Source organism: Canis lupus, chromosome 4 (assembly GCF_003254725.2).
Source record: "Canis lupus dingo isolate Sandy chromosome 4, ASM325472v2, whole genome shotgun sequence".
In the NCBI taxonomy this organism is placed as follows: domain Eukaryota; kingdom Metazoa; phylum Chordata; class Mammalia; order Carnivora; family Canidae; genus Canis; species Canis lupus.
The window spans coordinates 85,307,099-85,327,567 of NC_064246.1; the positions used below are offsets into that span (position 1 = coordinate 85,307,099).

Genomic DNA, 20,469 nt, shown 5'->3' on the forward strand with positions numbered 1-20,469 from the left:
AAAATCAAATGCATAGTTGAAAGCCTATGCTTATTCAAAGTGGACTTTATTATGCTATAGATAAGCCAAGCCACCTAAACTTCCCAAGCTTCATTTTTTACATTCATAAATTTTGGTTTAAAATACTCACTTTTGGAGCACCTGGGTGGCTCAGTCGGTTAAGTGTCCAACTCTTGGTTTCAGATCAAGTCATGCTTTTGGAGTTATGAGATTGATCCCTCCATGGGTCTTGATGCTAGGCAAGTAGTCTTCTTGAGATTCTCTTTCTTCCTCTCCCTCTCCCCCTTACCCACTCTAAAAAATAAATTAATTAAATAAAATACTTACTTTGGAACATTGGGAGAATTAATGATACCATCTATAATGATGGCCTTTTCTCTAAAAGGAAGACAGCAATGGATAATAATATGTAAAAAAATAGTATGTAAAGATGAAATTAAAAATTAAAAATGGAATAGTCATACTGAAAACCTCACACATATAAATTCATGAATGCATAAATAAATTCTCTGGACAACATTTACATAAAACATGAATAAATATTAATCTAGGCCTGCTGAAATCCTGGTCATTTGGGGTTTATATGCTCCCAGAACATAAACAATAAACCTAAAAGAAACAATTAAAAACAATGACAATTATTTTGTGTGTATGTGTGTGTGTGTGTGTGTGTGTGTGCTTACTGCTTACATGAAAGTGCACCTTCAGGGAACAATAGAAGGCAGATAGAGCCCCTAAGCCAGGGTGAGTGACGAGGAAGCCACTGATTTAGTGGCATCTCCAAAACTACTAAATGGTAAAGAATGAATAGAGAGAAAATGGGATTTCCAAAAAAGAGAGAAAATGTATATATTATTGTTTACCCGAAGGCTACAAATCAGATTAAAAGATAGACAATAATATAAAGAATGTGTCAGAAAATGAATTCACTTTGAATAATATAAAACACACAAATGATCAGAAGAATAATATAACTATATTTAGGACTCAACATTTAAAAAAATAGCAATAGGGATCCCTGGGTGGCGCAGCGGTTTAGCGCCTGCCTTTGGCCCAGGGCGCGATCCTGGAGACCCGGGATCGAATCCCACGTCGGGCTCCCGGTGCATGGAGCCTGCTTCTCCCTCTGCTGTGTCTCTGCCTCTCTCTCTCTCTCTCTCTCTCTGTGTGTGTGTGTGTGACTATCATAAATAAATAAAATTATTTAAAAAAAAATAAAATAAAAATAAAATAAAAATAAAAAAATAGCAATAATATTTTTGCAAAAGAGACCAAGAAGTGAGTAAGTGAAATTAGACAATGGAGGAAAGCAAATTTGTATGAAAATAATGTAAAATCCCTTATCAAATCCCCCAAAATAAAAATCCTTAGTTTTTGCATATATAGAAAGTATATAGAGATATATAGAAATATGTACTAAGTTTTATATGTACTCAGTTTTATATATATACTATATATAAAATTATATCCAAAAAATTAAATTTAAATTTAATTATATATGCATGTATATATAATGCATATCTGCACATTATATGCATAAAAAACTAAAGCCATTAAACACATAGAAAAATATAGACCTATATGTAGATATTTAGTTATATATAGAACTATATATATATAAATTTATATATAAATTTATATATATATAAATTTATATTTATTTATTTATATTTATATTTATAAGTTTAAAATGTAATTACATACACATATATGTGTATATTTATAATATAAATGTATATGTGTGTATAAATATACACACATAAACACAAATTATAGAGAGAAAAATTTAAATTAATAGACAGCCTTACCTCTAGACCGGACACAAAGAAATTTTAACAAGTCAAATGTAAAATTCAGTAATTGAAGCAGATAAGCTCAAATAGATAAAAATGAGGAAACTTTGTAAAGCACCTGATAGATTGGAGCATAATGTTCCTAGAAGAATTAAGAAGAAATTATGGCCAAGAGCAATATATATAAATAAAATTGCATGACAGCTCTATATTTGAAAATATATGGACCCTTATGATGAACATAAACACCAAAGCCAAGCACAAAATTAAATCTATCCTTGGATATGATAGTTTAAAACTTTTAAGCATCAAAGATAAAGAGAAAAGAAACTTTACACTATCAAAAAGAAAACGCTAAATAATTAATAATAATTAGATTTTTTTTGAAGATTTTATTTACTTATTCACAAGAGGCACAGAGAAAGGCAGAGACATAGGCAGAAAGAGAAGCAGGCTCCCTGCAGGGAGACTGATGTGGGACTCGATCCCAGGACCCCAGGACCACAACCTGAGCCGAAGGCAGACATTCAACCACTTGAGCCACTCAGATGCCCTGATAATTAGATTTTTTTAATGGTTTGTTTTTAAGTATTTAATTTATTTATTTTAGAGAGAAGGAGAGTAGAGGAGAGAGGCAGAGGGAGAGGGAGAGAGAAAATCTTAAGTAGACTCCACGCTGAGCGTATAGCCTGACAGGAGGCTCTACATGTGGAGGTCATGACCTGAGCAGATAGAAGAGTCAGTCGCCTAACTGAAAGTGCCAGCCAGGCACCCCAATAATTAAATTTAAACTAAATTACTGTCCTAAAAAAACAGGTGGTAGAGGTTGATAAAAACCATCTTGTCAAAATGCTGATGGAAAATAATTTGCTATTACCAACCTTCTCTGGAACTAGTTAAAAAGGGTAGGCTATCAGGACTCGAGGAGGACCCATTATTAAAGACTTTCCAATGTATACAAATAAGTTTCTTACTTTTAGCTACTTACATTTTGGCAAATATTGTATTAGTGTTTGCCTTTAGGATCTCTGCAGAATGTAATAGATAGAAAGAATCTTGTAATTCATGTTTCATTCCATAGGTTAAAATTTGAAGTATAAATACTAAGTTAGTAGAATAAAAATCTGTAATTTCCAAAGCAAGGAACAATTTTCAGAAAGTTAAATAATAAAACTTACGTTATCAATAGAACAGAAAGCCAGGAAGGAGAATGAAAAATGCAAAGTAAAAGCATAGAAAATGAAAGAAGTAGAAATTAGTTCAAACACCTCCTAGCCATAATCAGATTAAATATCATTTTTAATCAAAGCTATATTATATTTAAATATATATAAATATATATATGCCACTCAGAAGAGATATACCAAAATTAAAATAAGATAGAAAGTTTAATATAAAAAGTTAGAAATATTTAGCCTATTGCTTCAAAAGAAACAATTATTTCTGGAAAAAGAAAACAAATCCAAAACTTAGTGTCTTAAAATAAAAGACATTTATTTAGGTCACATTTCTAAGAATGAGCAATTTCTGAAAGGTTCATGTAAGCAATTCTTCTGGTCCCAGGATACCTTCAGTCACTACAACTAATCAACATTGTACAGAATGTTCTTGATTCAAAAAGAAAAAAAAAATGAGAATAATAATTAGAAACAAAACACTTGATTATCCTTCTTAATAGATGATGATATTGTCTAAATGGAAATTTAGGAGACTCTACGTAAACACCAAAGTAATACTTTGCCAATTTTTGGAATACAAATAAATGCCTGAAGATGGACAGATTTCCTATATTTAAAATAAACATGAATAAATAGTAAATCAGGTACAATATCAAATGGGAAAATAAATAAATCAACCCAAAACACTTCTAAAATCATTAGGGGAAAAAGAAAAAAACAATATATAATGTTCAGGTCTACCCAATCTAAAGAGCAATGTTATTGAAAATATAAAACCATGCAAGAAAAATAATATATTCACCAGCTTAGTCAATCAGAGACTCAGATTTTCATATTAATCTATAAATTATATATAATTTTAATGACAAACTGAATTTAGTAATTGGTTAATAAAATGCAAATGGTAAAGGATTAAGAAAAGCAAGAATGTATTGAGAAAGATGAACGAGATACATCGTCAGCAGAAAGAGAAGAAAAGTGGGCATATCCTAGGAGATGTTAAGACATTATAATGAAGAAAGTAATGAGTGAAACCCAGATACACTTGGTTTTTCTTGTCTTTTCTTTCTTTTTTTCTTTGTAATGCATGTGCCTGTCTTACGCTTTGATTGCTAAGGCTCCCATTTCAAAGAGGCATCCACTTTGGGGAAGGTTAGCTGGAATAAGCACAATGCCAGCCACAGGACCAGATAAAGGTCCGGGCTGCCTTCCCCTGTCCCCTGAGACTCTTTGTTTTCGAGATCTTAATTGATCCTGATAACTGATCATTTGGTCTTCTCTCTCTCCCTCTTTCTCAAACTCTTCTCTCTCTCTCTCTCTCTGTCTAACTCTTCTTGTTTTTTAAATTCCCACTCTTATGTTTTAAATTCATCGATAGAATGAGCCCCCAAATCCTTGGCACCCACCATCAACCCCAAAGCCCCCATCATTCTTTTTCTCTCTACCCTCCACCTCTCCCTGTGGCCCCACATGTGCTGTGTAATTTCCCAGACATGTGAGTAATAAACCTTCTTTCCAGAATTTGAGGGTTATTGCTGAAGAATGTCTTGCGATCCTATTAAGGATAGCAAGGGTCATCCAACCACAACATTGGTTATTGATAGGCTGAGTTCGGCATGAAACAATGAAGTACCCCTTAAATACAGTAGTACTGCAGAAATGGAGAGAGAGAAGGGAAGAACCAATTAAGAGGGCTTAAATAAAATTATTAGATATCTAAATCTATATATACACATAGGAACTTTACAGAAGACAAAGGCAGCATTTTTTTTTTTTTTTTTTTTTTTTTTTTATTAATGATAGTCACAGAGAGAGAGAGAGAGGCAGGCAGAGACACAGGCAGAGGGAGAAGCAGGCTCCATGCACCGGGAGCCCGACATGGGATTCGATCCCGGGTCTCCAGGATCGCGCCCTGGGCCAAAGGCAGGCGCCAAACCGCTGCGCCACCCAGGGATCCCAAAGGCAGCATTTTTAACCGTTGTGGAGAGCGCAATCTAAAAAGTACATAGAAAGGGACCAGCATATTTTATATAATTGGGGTAGAAGAGGGTTTCATATAAAAGAGTATGGATTGGTATCATGAATGTATTCAAACATCCCACAAAACGAAATAAGCATCCCAAATAGGAAGCAAAATAATTAAGGATACAAGTAGGTCATTAACAGAAGAACATATGAACCATGTGTTCAAGCTATTAATGATCTTATACAAAAACGTAAGACAATAATAACATAAATGTCACCTGCATGCATCCCATTAGTCAAAAATAAAAACAAAATCTGGGAATGTCAAAGGTTCAACACCCGAGTAGTTGCTGAAGATGTGTCATAAGAGCCTTCATATGTCGATGCTGAGATTATACTTTACCTCCGTGGTAAGCAGTGAGTCTTGACCCAATTTCGTGGGTTCTGGCACAAGGCTCCATACTCCCGGGTCAGGGGTAGATGCTTCATTTCCCATGGCCCGGGGAGCAGTAGGACCTTCATGTTTTCTCTGATTCCCTTAACCCCAAAGTCTCAAGAGAGGGACCTGGAGTGCTCCAGGTACATGGTCCGCATGCAGTGGGTTTGCTTCGCAGCAGAGAAATCTTAAACTGGGGAGTTCCAAAATTCTATAAAGGGCAGCAAGGAAGTTAGGTCGGACTTTGCCCCAGAGGTTGTCCTTATATTTAGCAAGTAAGATTGTCTTCCTCTGTCTATGTCCTGGTGGGATTCTATTTGCCACTGAGATCTGCTTACTAAATAATTAAATTTAAGACATTGTTCCATGTGTTCTCAGATCTTCACCATCTTCATTAGATCTTTTTTTGCCAAATGTTTTCTCCTTCATTAATTTGGCATTTTCTAATTTACCTGAACATTGGAGAACAAATGTATTTTTTGGATGTTCCATCCCATTTATGTAAATGACTCTTTATTTGGGGCCTATTTTTCAGCATCTCTTGTAACATTGTGAGTATATTGGTAGAAAACACCAGCATGCAGCTCAAAGCATTTTCTGCTCAAAGAAACAGGAATCCTATCAAAGCAAATACATCCATGCAAGGAGTGTAGCTCAAACGCTGACTGCTTTGGCTGATAGCACTTTTTTTCCTTTTACACAGAGATAAATCTCTAGTGAAATTATCTGTCCTTTCTTTCCTTCTCTATTTTTTAAACATATTAATCTCAACAATTTTGCAATCATTGTCAACTAACTCTAGTGTCTCAATAAGATGACAGGTTTTTGTTTCTCATCGGGGACATCGGAGAGACAGTACTGGGACACATGGTCTTGTTGCGTGATTTGTCTAGTAAGTTTTTTGTTAGATGTCACATTTGGCGTATAGACCTTGGAGAGTCTCTCACATGACAATGTGTTTGTCCAGGGAGTATTCACCATTTTCTGACACGCATTGCGGGGGGGGGGGGGGGGGACGTGATTATTTTAATCCAATGAGAGCTGAACTAAATCAAAGTCGATTTGTAATTTTGTTCAGATTCTATCTCTGTCCCGTTGCTGGAACATAGTCCTCCAGGACTTTCAACTGGGAGCTTGCTTGCATCCTGGGCCCACCACCTTGGTCTCTAACTTTAACTACTATCAATTCAATACAAAGAGAAAGCAAAAAAAAAAAAAAAAAAAAAAGCTTTTCTTTATCTTCCAGGGCTTTTCCACTTAGAGTTTTAGATTTCTGCTCAACTTTCAATTTAATTTCCAATTTAAACTTTCAATTTAGCAAGTGTCTTTAGGGAAAATCAGCCATGTGTTCAAGCCTCCTCAATTTCCAATTTGACTGCAGGCCCAAGAGACTTCTAAAAGTTCTAGTTTCTCTGTCCCAGGTTGGAATCCCATCCTCTTATTAGTTTCTCGTACAAGCAAATGGGTTGTAATCAGCAGCCCCCTGTTCATATATGTCCTCTCTCTGGAATCTTGTCCGTCCAGTCATCTTGCTCCAGGAGTTCTTGAACACCATTAAACAGATATTTTCTTGGAACGTTCAGGCTTTTCTCTGTGTTATCCCTAAGAGTATTTGGTCAGTCAAAAACCATTTTACCTAGACCTCCATTCTATAAGACAAGAACTGTTTGGCTCCAGTTTTGTTAAATTGTTGGGATATAAACTGGGCTCAGAAGAAAGGATGCTGTTCAGAAAAAACCTAATTATCATAGAGATGCTGGTTCCTTGGATATTCACCAAAATGCTGAGGATATTAGTTCCTTAGAATTTAATTAAAATTGGCTCAGAACACCATCCTATATACTGAGCAAAACCAAGATCCTTTGCAAAACTTCTGAAAGTTGGATTGGGTGCAACATTGTCACTCCCTGCCAGGTAACACCTCAACTGATGTTTCATATTTCTCAGGCTTTGGTTTGCCCTCTTACTCTCCCTTGCCAGCTATAGGCCTTCTTCCAAAATACTATGTGCTCAAAGCCCACACTTATTCCAAAAGTATGGATGAACAGAGTATGATGCAAAAACAGCCCAGTTTAGCAGATAACTGGAAGGAATAACAGATGAAAGACATTGTAGCCTAAAAATAGATTTCAGAGTCATTCTTCTAAATATTTGCTGGGCTAACTATGTGCAGCTAAATAAATTCGGCCTGCAGAAAGATCCTGAAAATCACCCCTAGAGCAGAGTGGTGTTGAGGTTCATAAGAAGGTATTTAAACACTGGCTCACATCTACTCACTACCCCCTCAGGATGTTGGAGAAATCGCTGGGGACGAGAGCTCAAAGAACTTCCCTAAGTGGAAGAGCAGAGGGTATTGCCAGGGCAGGTTGAAAGACAGAGCTGTTGGTGTGCATTGGAAAGCACTTACTATTAGAAAGTGAAAACCATTCTTAAATATCTAAAAAAAGACTTTTTGAGTGGACACATGAAAACACCGCCGCTTTAAAATTTCTGGTGAGATAAGAAAACTCAAAAGGACACCACTGAAAACTGAATTAATATGAAAGATGGAAGAAGAAGCAATACTGCCCAAGAGAACAGTGCTTTCCCCACACTCAAGAGCGTTGAGAGGTGGGATCCGAGTCCTCGGGCACCTCCTGCTGTTTTGAGTCCAGTGGCACTTTGCTTCCCCTCTCCTGGTTTCTATCACCTACCGAGTCTCAATCCCTTCCCTCTTTACACCAAATTCTTGGGAACCCTGATTCCATCCATACTCTGAACCATGACTAGAAAAAGTTAATGCCCTTAAGAGCAAATTGGTCAGCACCTCAGCCACCCTACACCCAGTACCCAACAGTCCTCAGCGAGACTGGATCCTTTTTTTTTTTTTTTTTTTTCTTAATGGCAGATGATTGTAGGATAACCAGCACCTCTCTAATCACAGCACTTGTCACACTGCGGGCTCTCTGTGCTTTGAAACTCTACAATCCAAGAACACGAGGACTTTCATCTGATTTACTAACCTGCTGTATTCCTAATCCCACTGTGATGTCTGACACAGAGGACCATTTTAAGTAAATATCTGTTAGGAAAAATAAGAGGGGGAAGTGGCGCAGAAGAGTGTTTTAGAGGTAGATCTGGAGATAGGCTGCCTCTGTTTAAAACGTGGTTTCTCTGCTGATTCTGTGTGAGACGACCACCAAGTCCTTATTCTCAGTGTATCTCGGTTTCCTCTTTCATAAAGTGGAGACATGGAGACAGTTATTACTGTTTCATGTTCATGAAGAGAGATCGAAATATAAAGAATTTGAAATCACATATGAAGGACTTCAAGACATAAAGGGCACATTGAAAGTAACTAAAAAATAAATATAGATGGAAAAAATAATATAAAATATCCAAATCACTCTGAGTAAAGAAATATTTAGGATTTAAAGTTTATATACATATATTTTATTATGTATTTATTATAATTTCATAATGTATAAGTTATATATAATAAAATCTCCAAGAAATTCTCGAACTTGGTGGAAAAGGAAATAATTTTACCAACTAAAATCCCCAAGAAATCCCCAAGAAATTCTAGAACTTGGTGGATAAGGAAATAATTTTACCAATTTCCAGACAATGGATTTAAAATGTAAAGAGAATAAATAGTCCCAAGGTACTCATTTGCAAAATTGCAAGCTGATAGTCAGTGGGTCTTCTTTAGTGACATTTGAAGAAAAGACCTATAATAAAATAATCCTCTTCCTATGATGATATCACTCATGTGACAATTAGGGAAGAGTACTTTAAGATGCTGAATGCATCAGAAAATATAAAAACTATCAATTATAGTAAAATTCCATGGATACAATATTTGGAGCTACAGCAGCCAAATGAAAATAAGATAAGAATCAATATCTGAAAAGGTAAAGACTATAAAATGAACAGTAATAGTTAAGCATCAAGTAGATATAATGATTCAAGTGTAGAGTTGATCACATGTCTGAGCAATAATGATAATATAGCAAGCTTGCTTCATAAATGTTTATGAAATGGATTTTGGATATTTTCAATAAGAATATACTCATTTATTGTATTTAATTTAAAAAATGATAAAAAGCACCTGAAATATGCAGAAACACACACACACATGCACACACACAGAGCTTTATTTCATTGCTTGGCATTTACACTGGCTGTCCAGGGTTCTACAGGAGACTCACACCATGTTACTATTCATGACCATTCTAACCGTCTCATCCTAGAAAGGACTTTTTTTTTTTTTTCTCTAAAAGAAATTCTGTAGTCAGCTCTTGTTGACACTGTGTTCCTCCTCCCACCTAACCTGGGAGGTGGCACACATTGTCTGCGGGGTGTCAGGCAGTGAGTGATCTAAGCTGTCCAGAATGTTAACAGTTAAAACACAAAGCTCCTGCTCTCAGGGGACTTGCCATCTAGTTGGGGAAACAAAGGTATTATGAAATGTAACCTGCACCTGAAGGCAGCGACACTTGAGTTAACTTTAAAGACATCACTAAAAGTCGTGTTGTTAAAAGAAGTGGAGCATGATTTGACTTTGAAGGATAGAATCCGTCCCGCTGGGTACAGTGGATCTGAGAATGTGTTTCAATCAGATGGGGGACTGAGACCGCATAGATGACGACGTCCGAAGAGTCTAACCAGGGAAACGGGACAAAGCAGAGACACAGGCATGTTGTATTCACTGCTGAGAACATACTAAGTATTAAACACTGTGCTATATTCTGTTTAAAAAAAATTATATTCTGACATTAATCATTTAGTTGTTCTAGTACCAAATTGTGGTGGATAGAAAATTTTGGACTCAACCAAAATCCTCAATATTCATCTTGAAAATCATGGCCCTTACCTATTAAATACTTTGATTTGGAAAATAACCACGTGAAGGATGTCTCTTTTTTTTTTCTTTTTACAACATAGACGGTGAAATATATATTGTTTGTTGACCTTACTTATCATTAACATATCAATAAGATATATTTAAAATTAAAACGAGTTCAGAAGATAATTGTGAGTCACAACATTTAAAAATTATATCACTCTCAAGGGAAAAAGGCATGAACTACTTCCTGATGAAAATGAATTTTTTCCTCTGACCACCTAATCTTTTACAAAAATTTATGTATTTATTTTAGAGAGAGAGCGTGGTGGGGAGGAGAAGCAGAAGGGGAGAAAGAGAGAGAGAATCTCAAGTAGACTCCCCGCCAAGGGCAGAGCCTGACACGGGTCTCGATCTCAGGACTCTAAGATCATGATCTGACCCAAAATCAAGAGTGGGACACTTCACCAACTGAGCCACCGGGTTGCCCCCAGCCACCTAATCTTTAAACTGTAGTAGATAAACTTCATTTTAGCCTCCATCGTTTAATTCTAACTTCTTAACCGATATAGATATTTTGGTTACCTGTATCGATAGCAAATGAGCTATAGCCATAATGTCACAAAGTCCTTGAGTACAAGCGTACACCAGGGTTCTGTGCACACAATAACTTTGTTCATTCATTTTGTAATATAAAAGTGTAATCTAATCCCCCAATATAAAATTATCATTAGCCTTCCAGGTAAATCTGTTCTGCTTCATGGTCTTTATGCTGCCTCTTGAGGGACTAGGTTTTATCTGATGCACAGAGATTTGCCAGCCTAATTCCTAGGCTTAATTCTAATTGTCAAGTGCATTTGTAAATCTTGCAGATTTTACTAGGGGAAGAGATCATTTATAACTATCTGTATACTTGTATTTCTGTTTGTTTTCAGGGCTCTAAATCACATTTAATATGACTTTCAAATTGGAAAATCCTTATAATGTTGTCGATAATTTGCTTTCAGACATCTCCTACTCGTGTCTGTCTCTCAGATTTCTTCTTTAGATATGCATCTCACTGGGTGTTATTCTATATGTTGGCAAATTGAACACCAATAAAAAATAAATTTAAAAAAATATATGCATTTCCCACTTTTGCAGATAATCCCATTCTTTAAAAATGAATGTGTCCAAATACCACGTTTTTAAATGCAGGAACTTCACTGAAAATTATCATTTTAATCAGTTAAACAAAAGAATCTGTAGACTATCCTATTCACCTTGTTGCAGCTTATTGAAGATTTTGTTTTTTCTTTATATTTATAAATATATTTATATATTATATTTACTACCTCATATTATTTCTTTGTAATATTCATTCGTGCTTCTAAAAATGAAAGTCATATTATTTGTAAGTGGTTTTATGATTTTTAGCAAAATACTTAAAAGGCAATGCTGGAAAATACTGTTTTTCCTTGTGGCTATTTGCGTTTGGTGAAAGGACATCTAAGTTTACAGTGAGTTTAAGATAAGGAGTATTTTTAAATTTGACTGTGTTTAAAAGCCTTTAAAAAGTGTCTTTGGGGAGACTTTTCTTTCAGGTATCATAGTCCATTGGTAGTGAAATTCAGTTACTTAGTTGATGATCTCAAAACCACTAGAGATTGTCTGTATATTTTGTAGTTCTTTGGCATTATCAGATTTGTAGTAGTCAATACTCCCACAGTTTATTTTTGTCCTTCAAATGAGAACTCACAGCTGGTGTGGTAATGCGCTTAATTTCTCTACAGAGTATAACCATTTAGAATTCTGTTTTTATCCACAGGGCTTCAAGGGACCATTTAGCAGTTTCTCCCATTCCTAAATAAAATAACACACACACAGTCTGAACTGAGACTATAGTTACAAATGACCCCTCAAAGGGGCTCAGTCAATTAAGTGGTTGCCTTGGGCTCAGGTCATGATCTCTGGGTCCTGGGATTGAGTCCCAAGAGCACCACGAGTTTCTCCCTCTCGCTCTCCGCCTCCCCTCACACCCACATGCTCTCTATCTCGAATGAATAAATAAAACCTTTAAAATATAATAAAAACCAAAACAAAAGAAACAAACAAAAAATCAGGTGACTCCTCAAACATCCTTTCCTGGACGTGGGAGCAGCTGTGCCCTGCTCGGTCACTTCCCTGCACTCTGGTGAGGCTGAGACTCGCTGTTTGGTTCTCCTCGGCATCTCTTTTCCCTCCCAGTCAAATCTCTGTCCTCCTTCCTAACATGTGGGCTGTCACACCTGAGAGACTCACACTGCCCTTTATGAGAAGAGCAAGACTCAAAACATGACTAGTGAGAAGGCAAATATTTCACCTGCCATCTTGACCCTAAAATGGGGACGTGTGACTTGCAAGTTTAGTGGCCCTTTTGCTCTAGATAAGAAAATATTCTTTTGTTTTCTTCATATCTCTGTTGATTTTTTTTTCTTTTTTACCCCTATATATTTTTCCTGATGTATCTGTGGACCTCATGGCCTCTTCCTTTTTTGTACTCCTACTCATGGTGACAACAAAAGGTCAGCTCACTCATATTCCCTAAGCAGAAACATAAAAGTAGAAAGAATAAAAATATGACTAATTGTACCAATCCATGTGTTTTTACTTTGGTTTCTGTTTGTGAAAATGTGAATTATTCTCTGCCTTAATGTTTCAAAGGACGTAATGACTCCAGTAGGAGTCACATACTCCACCCTCTGCCCTCAGACAGGGGAAATGTTAAGCAACTTCATAAATAGGATTATGTGTTCACTTTTTAAAGTCAAGGATTTATCCTTACAATTTTCTTCAGCATTTATAAATTTAGTGATTCCAAATATAATATCTTCTACTTTGAGTCATCCATTCCGTACTAAAAATGGTATTATTTATTAAAGGTATGTGGTAAATAATGAACAGAGGGTTTCTCTTATAGATCACACAGTATTTAAAAAAAAATTGTAAATTTACTCTTATCCCTACCTCTACATTATTATTTTGAATTTTAGGTTGGATTCCTATTTAAAAGCTCCCCCCTTTTTTTTTTTTTCATCACCTCCACTGTTATTAGCACTTATGCAAATTCTTATGTGTTATTCATGAGCAGATTTGCTGATATTCTTCAAGATTCATATTTTTGCCTGAGATGTATTTATATTCATTTTTAAGTCTCTGATACATAGTCTTGTATATTCAGGGAGACATAATTAATGGCAAAGAGGAATTGAGCAGTTTCAAACGTGCTTTCAAAATGTTGATAATAGATGGTAGCTTCTTTTTGGGAAAGATGCTTTCCTACTGTGAGTGGAAGATGAGGACTCAAAAGAAAATGGCAAAAGAAATTCAGAATAGCTACTGCCTGACATCTGATAAAGAATGGATATTAATAGATTGATTACTCATCTCCTTTGAGAGCACAGTCTAAGTTTCTCTACATACTTGGTGGAGCCAATTGAGGTGGTTATAACTATTTTACATATATATGTATATTTAGTTTTTTTTTTTTTTAATGAATCGGAAAGCAGAAACCTTAAACATTGGTTGGTTGTGTTTATCTGGGATTTAAAGATTATCAAGATGGAGTGTGGCAGATGGTCAAAGGGATGACATTCCAGGGTGCAAACTCAGAACATAATGACATGTTGGATCATTCATTTGTAATTTGGCAGAAATGCAAGCGAGGCCAGGAGGCTGTTTATAAACTTAAATAAACAGAATCAGAGTCTGAAAATTGATATTAGGGCATTTCGAAGATAAAAGAAGGGGAAGTCAAGAAGCAAGAGAGAAGGAATGAACGGTTAGTAGAGAGCATGAGGAGATAATGCCGCTCAACTGTTACAGGTTATAAAGGTTCATTTTCATTTTAATATTTTAATACATGTCAACATAATAAGGAAAACTGTAACAGAAGACAAGTTCCTGCTGAGCATAGTTCAAATCATTATTTATCAAGTGCCTATTATGTGAGAGGAGCTTTACAGGGGAGCAAAAGAGCATTGTTTCATGCATGGGCTCCAATAATAGTTAAATTATGAGTAGATCTTATTGCTGCTGGAAGAGCAGAAAATAAATGAAAACAATATGAAGCCATGCATATTTATCTGTCTGGTGAAATTAAGTTTCTCTTTCCAGGCTTTCTCTTCAGAAAAATTAAAAAAAAAAAAAAAAGCTTAGTTCAATTAGAAATCCACATCTGGGGATCTCAAATACTTGTGGTGTTGTGATGGATTTGGAAATATTATTTTAATAGTCTGTTGGCCATGCTCGAGATAAAGCATATCTTTATACCTACATCATCAAACAAAGAACCCTATGAAGTGTCAGGGAGTGTTTAGGTGTCTAATGATTTAGGAGTTTTGAAAAACACAGTTTTAATGTTTTCCAGGGTATAAGGCAATTTTGGACTTTAATATAGGATTTGTTTCTGCCCCAGGGAGTATTTTAAAAGCATCCCTTATTTTAACCTAAATTGGATACAAGGATACAAGTAGCACAGAGATTAGAATCTTTCAAGGTCTTGCAAAATATTAAGCAAAAAAGAGTACACCACATATATTTTTTTTTAAAAAAAGAGTACACCTGTGGGGTTCAGTCGATTAAGTGTTAGACTCTCGATTTTGGCTCAGGTTATGATCTCAAGCCCTGGATCAGGCTCCAAAATCAATGCAGAGTCCCCCTCCCTCTGCCCCTTTCCAGGCTGTCTAAATAAATAAATAAATAATGCATTAGAAAATATATTTGTTTTAGAAAATATTAAAAAAAATAAGACACGTACTGTAGTTTCAGAACTAGTGTGCAACTCTCATTGTACTATCATATTCTATAGCCTTCTGTCCCTGTAGAAGCATGGAGGTTACAAGTGCACCTATCTCTTCAACAATATCTTTTACTGTAAATATTTTTATGAATTATTAATCAGCTATAAATCCTTAGAGTTCTTACAGCTCCAAAATGAATTTTTTCATATTATAATTGCTTTTCAAAGGACTCCAAATCTCACTTCTTTCACTATTTTAAAAGTGTCCACATGAGTCAGAACTTACATATCTGCACAGCAGTCTCCCTACCTCCTCCTGTATGTGCTCATACCTTTTAAGAAAAAGAAAAAGAACACTTTGCCATCTGTTTTGAAAGATTAAACTATATTCAAGGCTATTTCCAAATTATGCTGAAGACATAGTTGCTGGAAATATTATGAATATATTGTTTATATTGATTATATTCAGAAAGATATGAATTACTAAGAGGGTTTCCCAATTTTTCAAGCCATTTTCTGAGACCCTTTGGTTCCCTGAATCCATATGGGACATGTAGAATTTTCACACTGTTGCTTCAAAGACTATTCATGTGACATATTTTTCTAAAGTTTTTCTCATCCCTAAGTCTTCTAAAACACCCCATTGGGGGTAAAATAGCACTTTCAAGGTACTAGACCCAAAATTATGCACGTATTCAAGTGCAGTCTTCTCAATAAAGAGGTTCATAGACACTCCATACCTCTACTGAATGATTCCAAACATTCCAAAATGTTTTACATTTTGTTGTTGTTGTTGTTGTTTTGTTTTATTTTTACCTACATATGACCTTATTCCTGCATTCAAAGATACTTATTGCAAAATAATCGCTGTTACTCAAGATCTCTCCTATATGATATTTTTACCATCCCATATGCATCTGTGTTTCACATCATTTTAGTTTAAGGTCTTTGTGCTAGCCACTCAATATCTTTTTGAATCCTAACGAAATATACTTGCTTGGCTTCCAAGAGTTCTATGAGTTTCTGTCTCCATCCAAACTATTGAGAATTAGAATTAAGAACCAAACTTGAGTACACATTAGTAGAGACTATCCTTTATTTGGTGTTGGTGCTTTAGCACTTTTCATTCACAGATATTCCATCCTACAATAGCTGCCCTTTATTCAGTTCATATTAAATTTTTATCCACTTGGAAGTCAAGATTTTTTATAATACTTGGTTTATACTTTTTTAATTATACTTCAAGTTTAGAGATTTGTTGTTTCTCTTGACACCTAATTTCGTAGTTTCAACAAGACAAAGTCTGTTCTCTTTTATAAGTAAATTTGTATGTGCAGACACACATATATATGTATATGTATGTATATAAATATATCTTCTTGTCTCTTTCATTTTAGTTCACAGTTTTCTTGTTCAAGTTCAGTGAGCATTCAGTCAAGTACATTTTTTGCAGTTCCGGTTAGGTACACAATATCCCTTTTCAGGAACTCATTATTCTGCTCTGCTAAATCTTTCTAGGTAGGAAGCTCTTTACTTTCTGAATCTTCTTTTCAAAAGTCAAAACTTCAACTGGAAAGAAAAAGAATATTTTTATGTTTCTGTGTCTCAGAGCTTCCTATTTAAGAACTTACGGTGTACTAGAAACATTTTCTGGCTTTCTCCTTGTTTCTGATTATGTTTCTGATTGCATTTCCAATAATTATTCTGAAAGAGAGTATGCCTCCACATTAAGAATGCAAAGTGTACATGAGGTCAGAACCACAAAAGGAGTCCACACCTACCGTTACATGTTATGTCATTCTACAAATTATTAATCACGTTTTTTGAAATCAAGGACAAGTGTCTTATGTCTCTTCTTCAGATGCCAGCAGTGAAATTCTCAAACGTGTTTGGCCTGTGAAAACTTAGGTCATACCTTTTCCTGAGACTAGAGAGTTGAGCATGTAGGCAAGTTTACATTAATCATGATGTGACAACTTAGAGCCAAGAGATGTACTTCCTCAAAGTGCAGGTTTCTGGGAGAGTGCTTGTGACTGTTGTAGGTTTACAAACACATAATGGAATTTCTGTTCTTTTCTTTCTCTATTCTCAACTTGCTTCAGAATAGACAATTAAAAAAAAAAAGGATAGACAATTGATACATTTTTTTTTTTTCTTTTCTACCAGGTAAGAAAACCTTTTGTAATTTCTCCTTAGGTTTTTTATGCTCTGTAACAACCCTTCAATTATATGTATAGGAGTACCTATATAAACCTATGTGTATGGGTGTATATGATTATAAATACATATATGCAATCCATGTGTCTTATTACCTATATTACATTGACTATTTGAAAATTTTATTACCTTTCTATTGCATTAATTTGGCAATGCAAAATCAAGAAAGCATAGCTGTAGAGTATTGTATCATGGGTATCTTAAACATACTCATATGTAATAGAATTCCAATTTTCAGAAGAAAAATATTGATGTGGTAAAAGAATCCCTAAATGTAATTGTTTGATGAATCACTTTTTAGTGAAAAGTAATTAACTCATAGGTGTAGGTGCAGGTTAAGCTCTGGAAGCAGACTCTGAACTGGAGTTTAGAGGGCAGGTTGTTTACTGAAGAGTGTGCTTGGGACCAACACCTGCGGGGCAGTGGGAGGAAGAAGGTTGAGCAGTGAGAAATTGAGCCGTTATGCAAATGTCATGCCTCACAGCTGACCCAGTAGTAAAGCTCTGGAACTAAACCTCCCATTCACTGTGTCTACATTCAGGAGAAAAGGCTCCACCTTTATAACCTTGGAGCAATGAGTCATTGATGATGTGCTGCTCCAGAAGGATGCAACACAGGGCCAGGTGATAATCTACAGCTAGGGCAACTAGTTATTCCATGCAGGGATTCTGCATAGCACATCTAAGTGTAAACCAGGAGGGTCTTTTGACCAATATACTTGCTGGGAATGAGGAATAACGATGCTAAGATAACCATATACTGTGTGTACTTGAAAACATTAGTATAATTGGAGATGAATAGGTAAAAAGGCAGCACGACACTGTAGTTTTGAGCAGGGTTCTAGAGTGGATTGAGGTTGTATCTTTATTATTCACTAGCTCTGTGACTTTGGGCAACTTATACTCTGGGTCTCAGGTTATTTTGTAATTATTATTTATAGTAAAAATGATTTTTCCTAAAAAAATAGAAATTTAATGTATTTGCCCTTATACGGTTGTGTGGTTGGATCAAAATCTATAGCCCACACATTGATCATGCAGGCAATTAATGTAATGTACGGCATTTTAAAAGTACATAAAAAATAGAATTAACTATTTTTTTTCATCAGTAACTTTTCATGGTGTGCCTACTATAACAAGAACACTTCAAATCACAACGAAGTCTGAAAAAAATTATCAATTGATCTGGTCTCTCCATAAATTTGTCATCTCTACCAATGGCCCTTGAGCTTTTTTGTACATTAACGTCACCTGAATAGTTTGCTAATAATACAGATGTCTGTTCCTATTGCTTACCTTGAGTCACCAGGTTTGGGGTGGGGACCACTATCTCATCTTAAAGTTTGGGACCTATTCATTGGCTTGAAGCCATCTGTATTCTCTTAAATCTTTTCACGATTACGTCCAGGTCCAAAATGTTGACTGCTTCTTCACTCCTCTGTTTTTCACTCTCCCCCTTCTCTTCTAGTTCGGGCTCAATTAATTTTTCCAAGTCAGTATCTCGATTTTCGGAACATATGTTCGTCTCTCTTTATGATAACCCCTTCATGTTCCTGTGTTCATTTCATAAACTAGAAGTTAAAAAAAAAAATCACACATACCCATTTTATCCATTAAAGGAAATGTGCATCTTGAATGGCGGCCTTACTAAGTACATTTTGTTTTGCTTATGTCTGTCATAGATAACACAGCCAGCATTCTGACAAGGCGGAGGAGATTTAGTCGAACTATTCAGGATGTGTATTATCTCCCCATTATGATCTCTGATGGTGGAATCCCCTCTCTCAGCAGCAGCAGCACCCTCACCGTCAGGGTTTGTGCATGCGAGAGAGATGGGCGTGTGCGGACCTGCCATGCAGAAGCGTTCCTGTCCTCGGCTGGCTTGAGTACAGGGGCCTTAATCGCTATTCTGCTGTGTGTTGTCATTCTCCTAGGTAAGTCGCCCTCACTCCTAATGTCGTATGATGGTGATTCTGAATGCACCCTCCGAGAGCCATCAGTGCAATGGGAAGAGAGAGAGCAAGAAAGTCGTGTTGGCTTAAAAACCAGGCATGCAAAATTTGGACCACAAAACATAGCTGCACAGACTTCCTTTTAAGTAGCTTTCTCAATAGCACAGCTATCTAGAAATAACTTGATTCAACTGAGAGCAAGAGTTGAAATATGAGAAGGAAGGATATGGCTATGACAGAAATCTTTTGGCAAAAGCTCTGTTTCAGAAAGAATTGATATTCAAAATTCTAAATACCATATTAAAGGGGCTCTTATCATTTATTGCAAAGAACATGAGAGATATCATTCTAAAATAAATCTAAACACCAGATAAAAATTGATTTCTTGCAGAAATTTCTCCTCTTGACAATATTATTTAATCATCAATGTTAGCTGAATTTTAAAGTACTAAGTCTAAATTTTGGCCTTAGACATGTTAAATTTTATTGTTTCATAAAATGTTTTACTTGAGATTTGCACTATATTTCATTTTAATAAGAAAGAAGATACTTTCTCCGATTATTTATCAGCATTTTCATAGTCTAAGTCTCATCATGACCACATTTGAAGCTATGACTATTAACTCTTAGAACTACTATTTCAACGAGATCACAAATTCAGATTTTTCTCTAACAAGAGAAGTAGATGTAAGGAATCTTTTCTGTTTCATTGATCAAAGTAGGTACATATTTATTTTCTAACATGTCCCCTCCCCTCTTCCCTTCTCTTAGCATCCTTCTCTTTTGCTCATTTCTCAGTACTTTTCACACATGGGGGAAAAAGACAAACAAAGCAAACAAACAAACAAAAGCTATATGCTTTGTTGAGAAAGACTACTTTGCAAGAAATGTTGCTTGTTTTGTTCCTGAGGTAACAGAAAAATCACCGGTACAGAAGGAGTGGAGAGCAAGGTAGAATGAGGCTCAGAAGTGGGATGGTTATTTAGGCAGCGGTGAGACAGTTTGGGGCTTCATTGCACATGGTAGATGGTGGGCCTTGTTCTAGGATATAAAAAGATGCTTAAGGCAAGAAAGTCCCATCATAAGATTTGTATTTTGAAAAAATATGACTATAAATGAAGCAGAGAACTAGTCTCATGATGGAGAGAGAGCCCATAAGCCATGCAAGGAGGGCAGCAGTTCAGTTGTCTTACTCAGCACAGTTTGTACTAGCGTAGTTAGAGCAGAGGTGACGAAGAGTAGAAAATATCAAGATGTCTTCGAGGAAATAAAAAGTGATCTTGGATAATATGATGCAGATCCCTGGATGAAAGCTTTTTTATCAAACTTTTAACACACTGTTTAT

The 20,469-nt window shown here is 35.7% G+C and overlaps 1 protein-coding gene across 8 annotated transcripts in view; it reads left to right on the plus strand.

The window, feature by feature from the left end:
- The window catches only part of CDH18 (cadherin 18), a 953,252-nt gene that overhangs the window by 923,570 nt on the left and 9,213 nt on the right, over positions 1-20,469 (plus strand). For 6 of the 8 annotated variants that reach the window (XM_049109418.1, XM_049109414.1, XM_025436325.3 and 3 more), the window contains one exon: positions 18,855-19,106. In XM_049109418.1, coding sequence (XP_048965375.1) covers positions 18,855-19,106 — 252 coding nt within the window. The remainder of the gene's footprint in view (positions 1-18,854; positions 19,107-20,469) is intronic. The other 2 variants (XM_049109419.1, XM_049109420.1) reach the window with 2 other exon arrangements.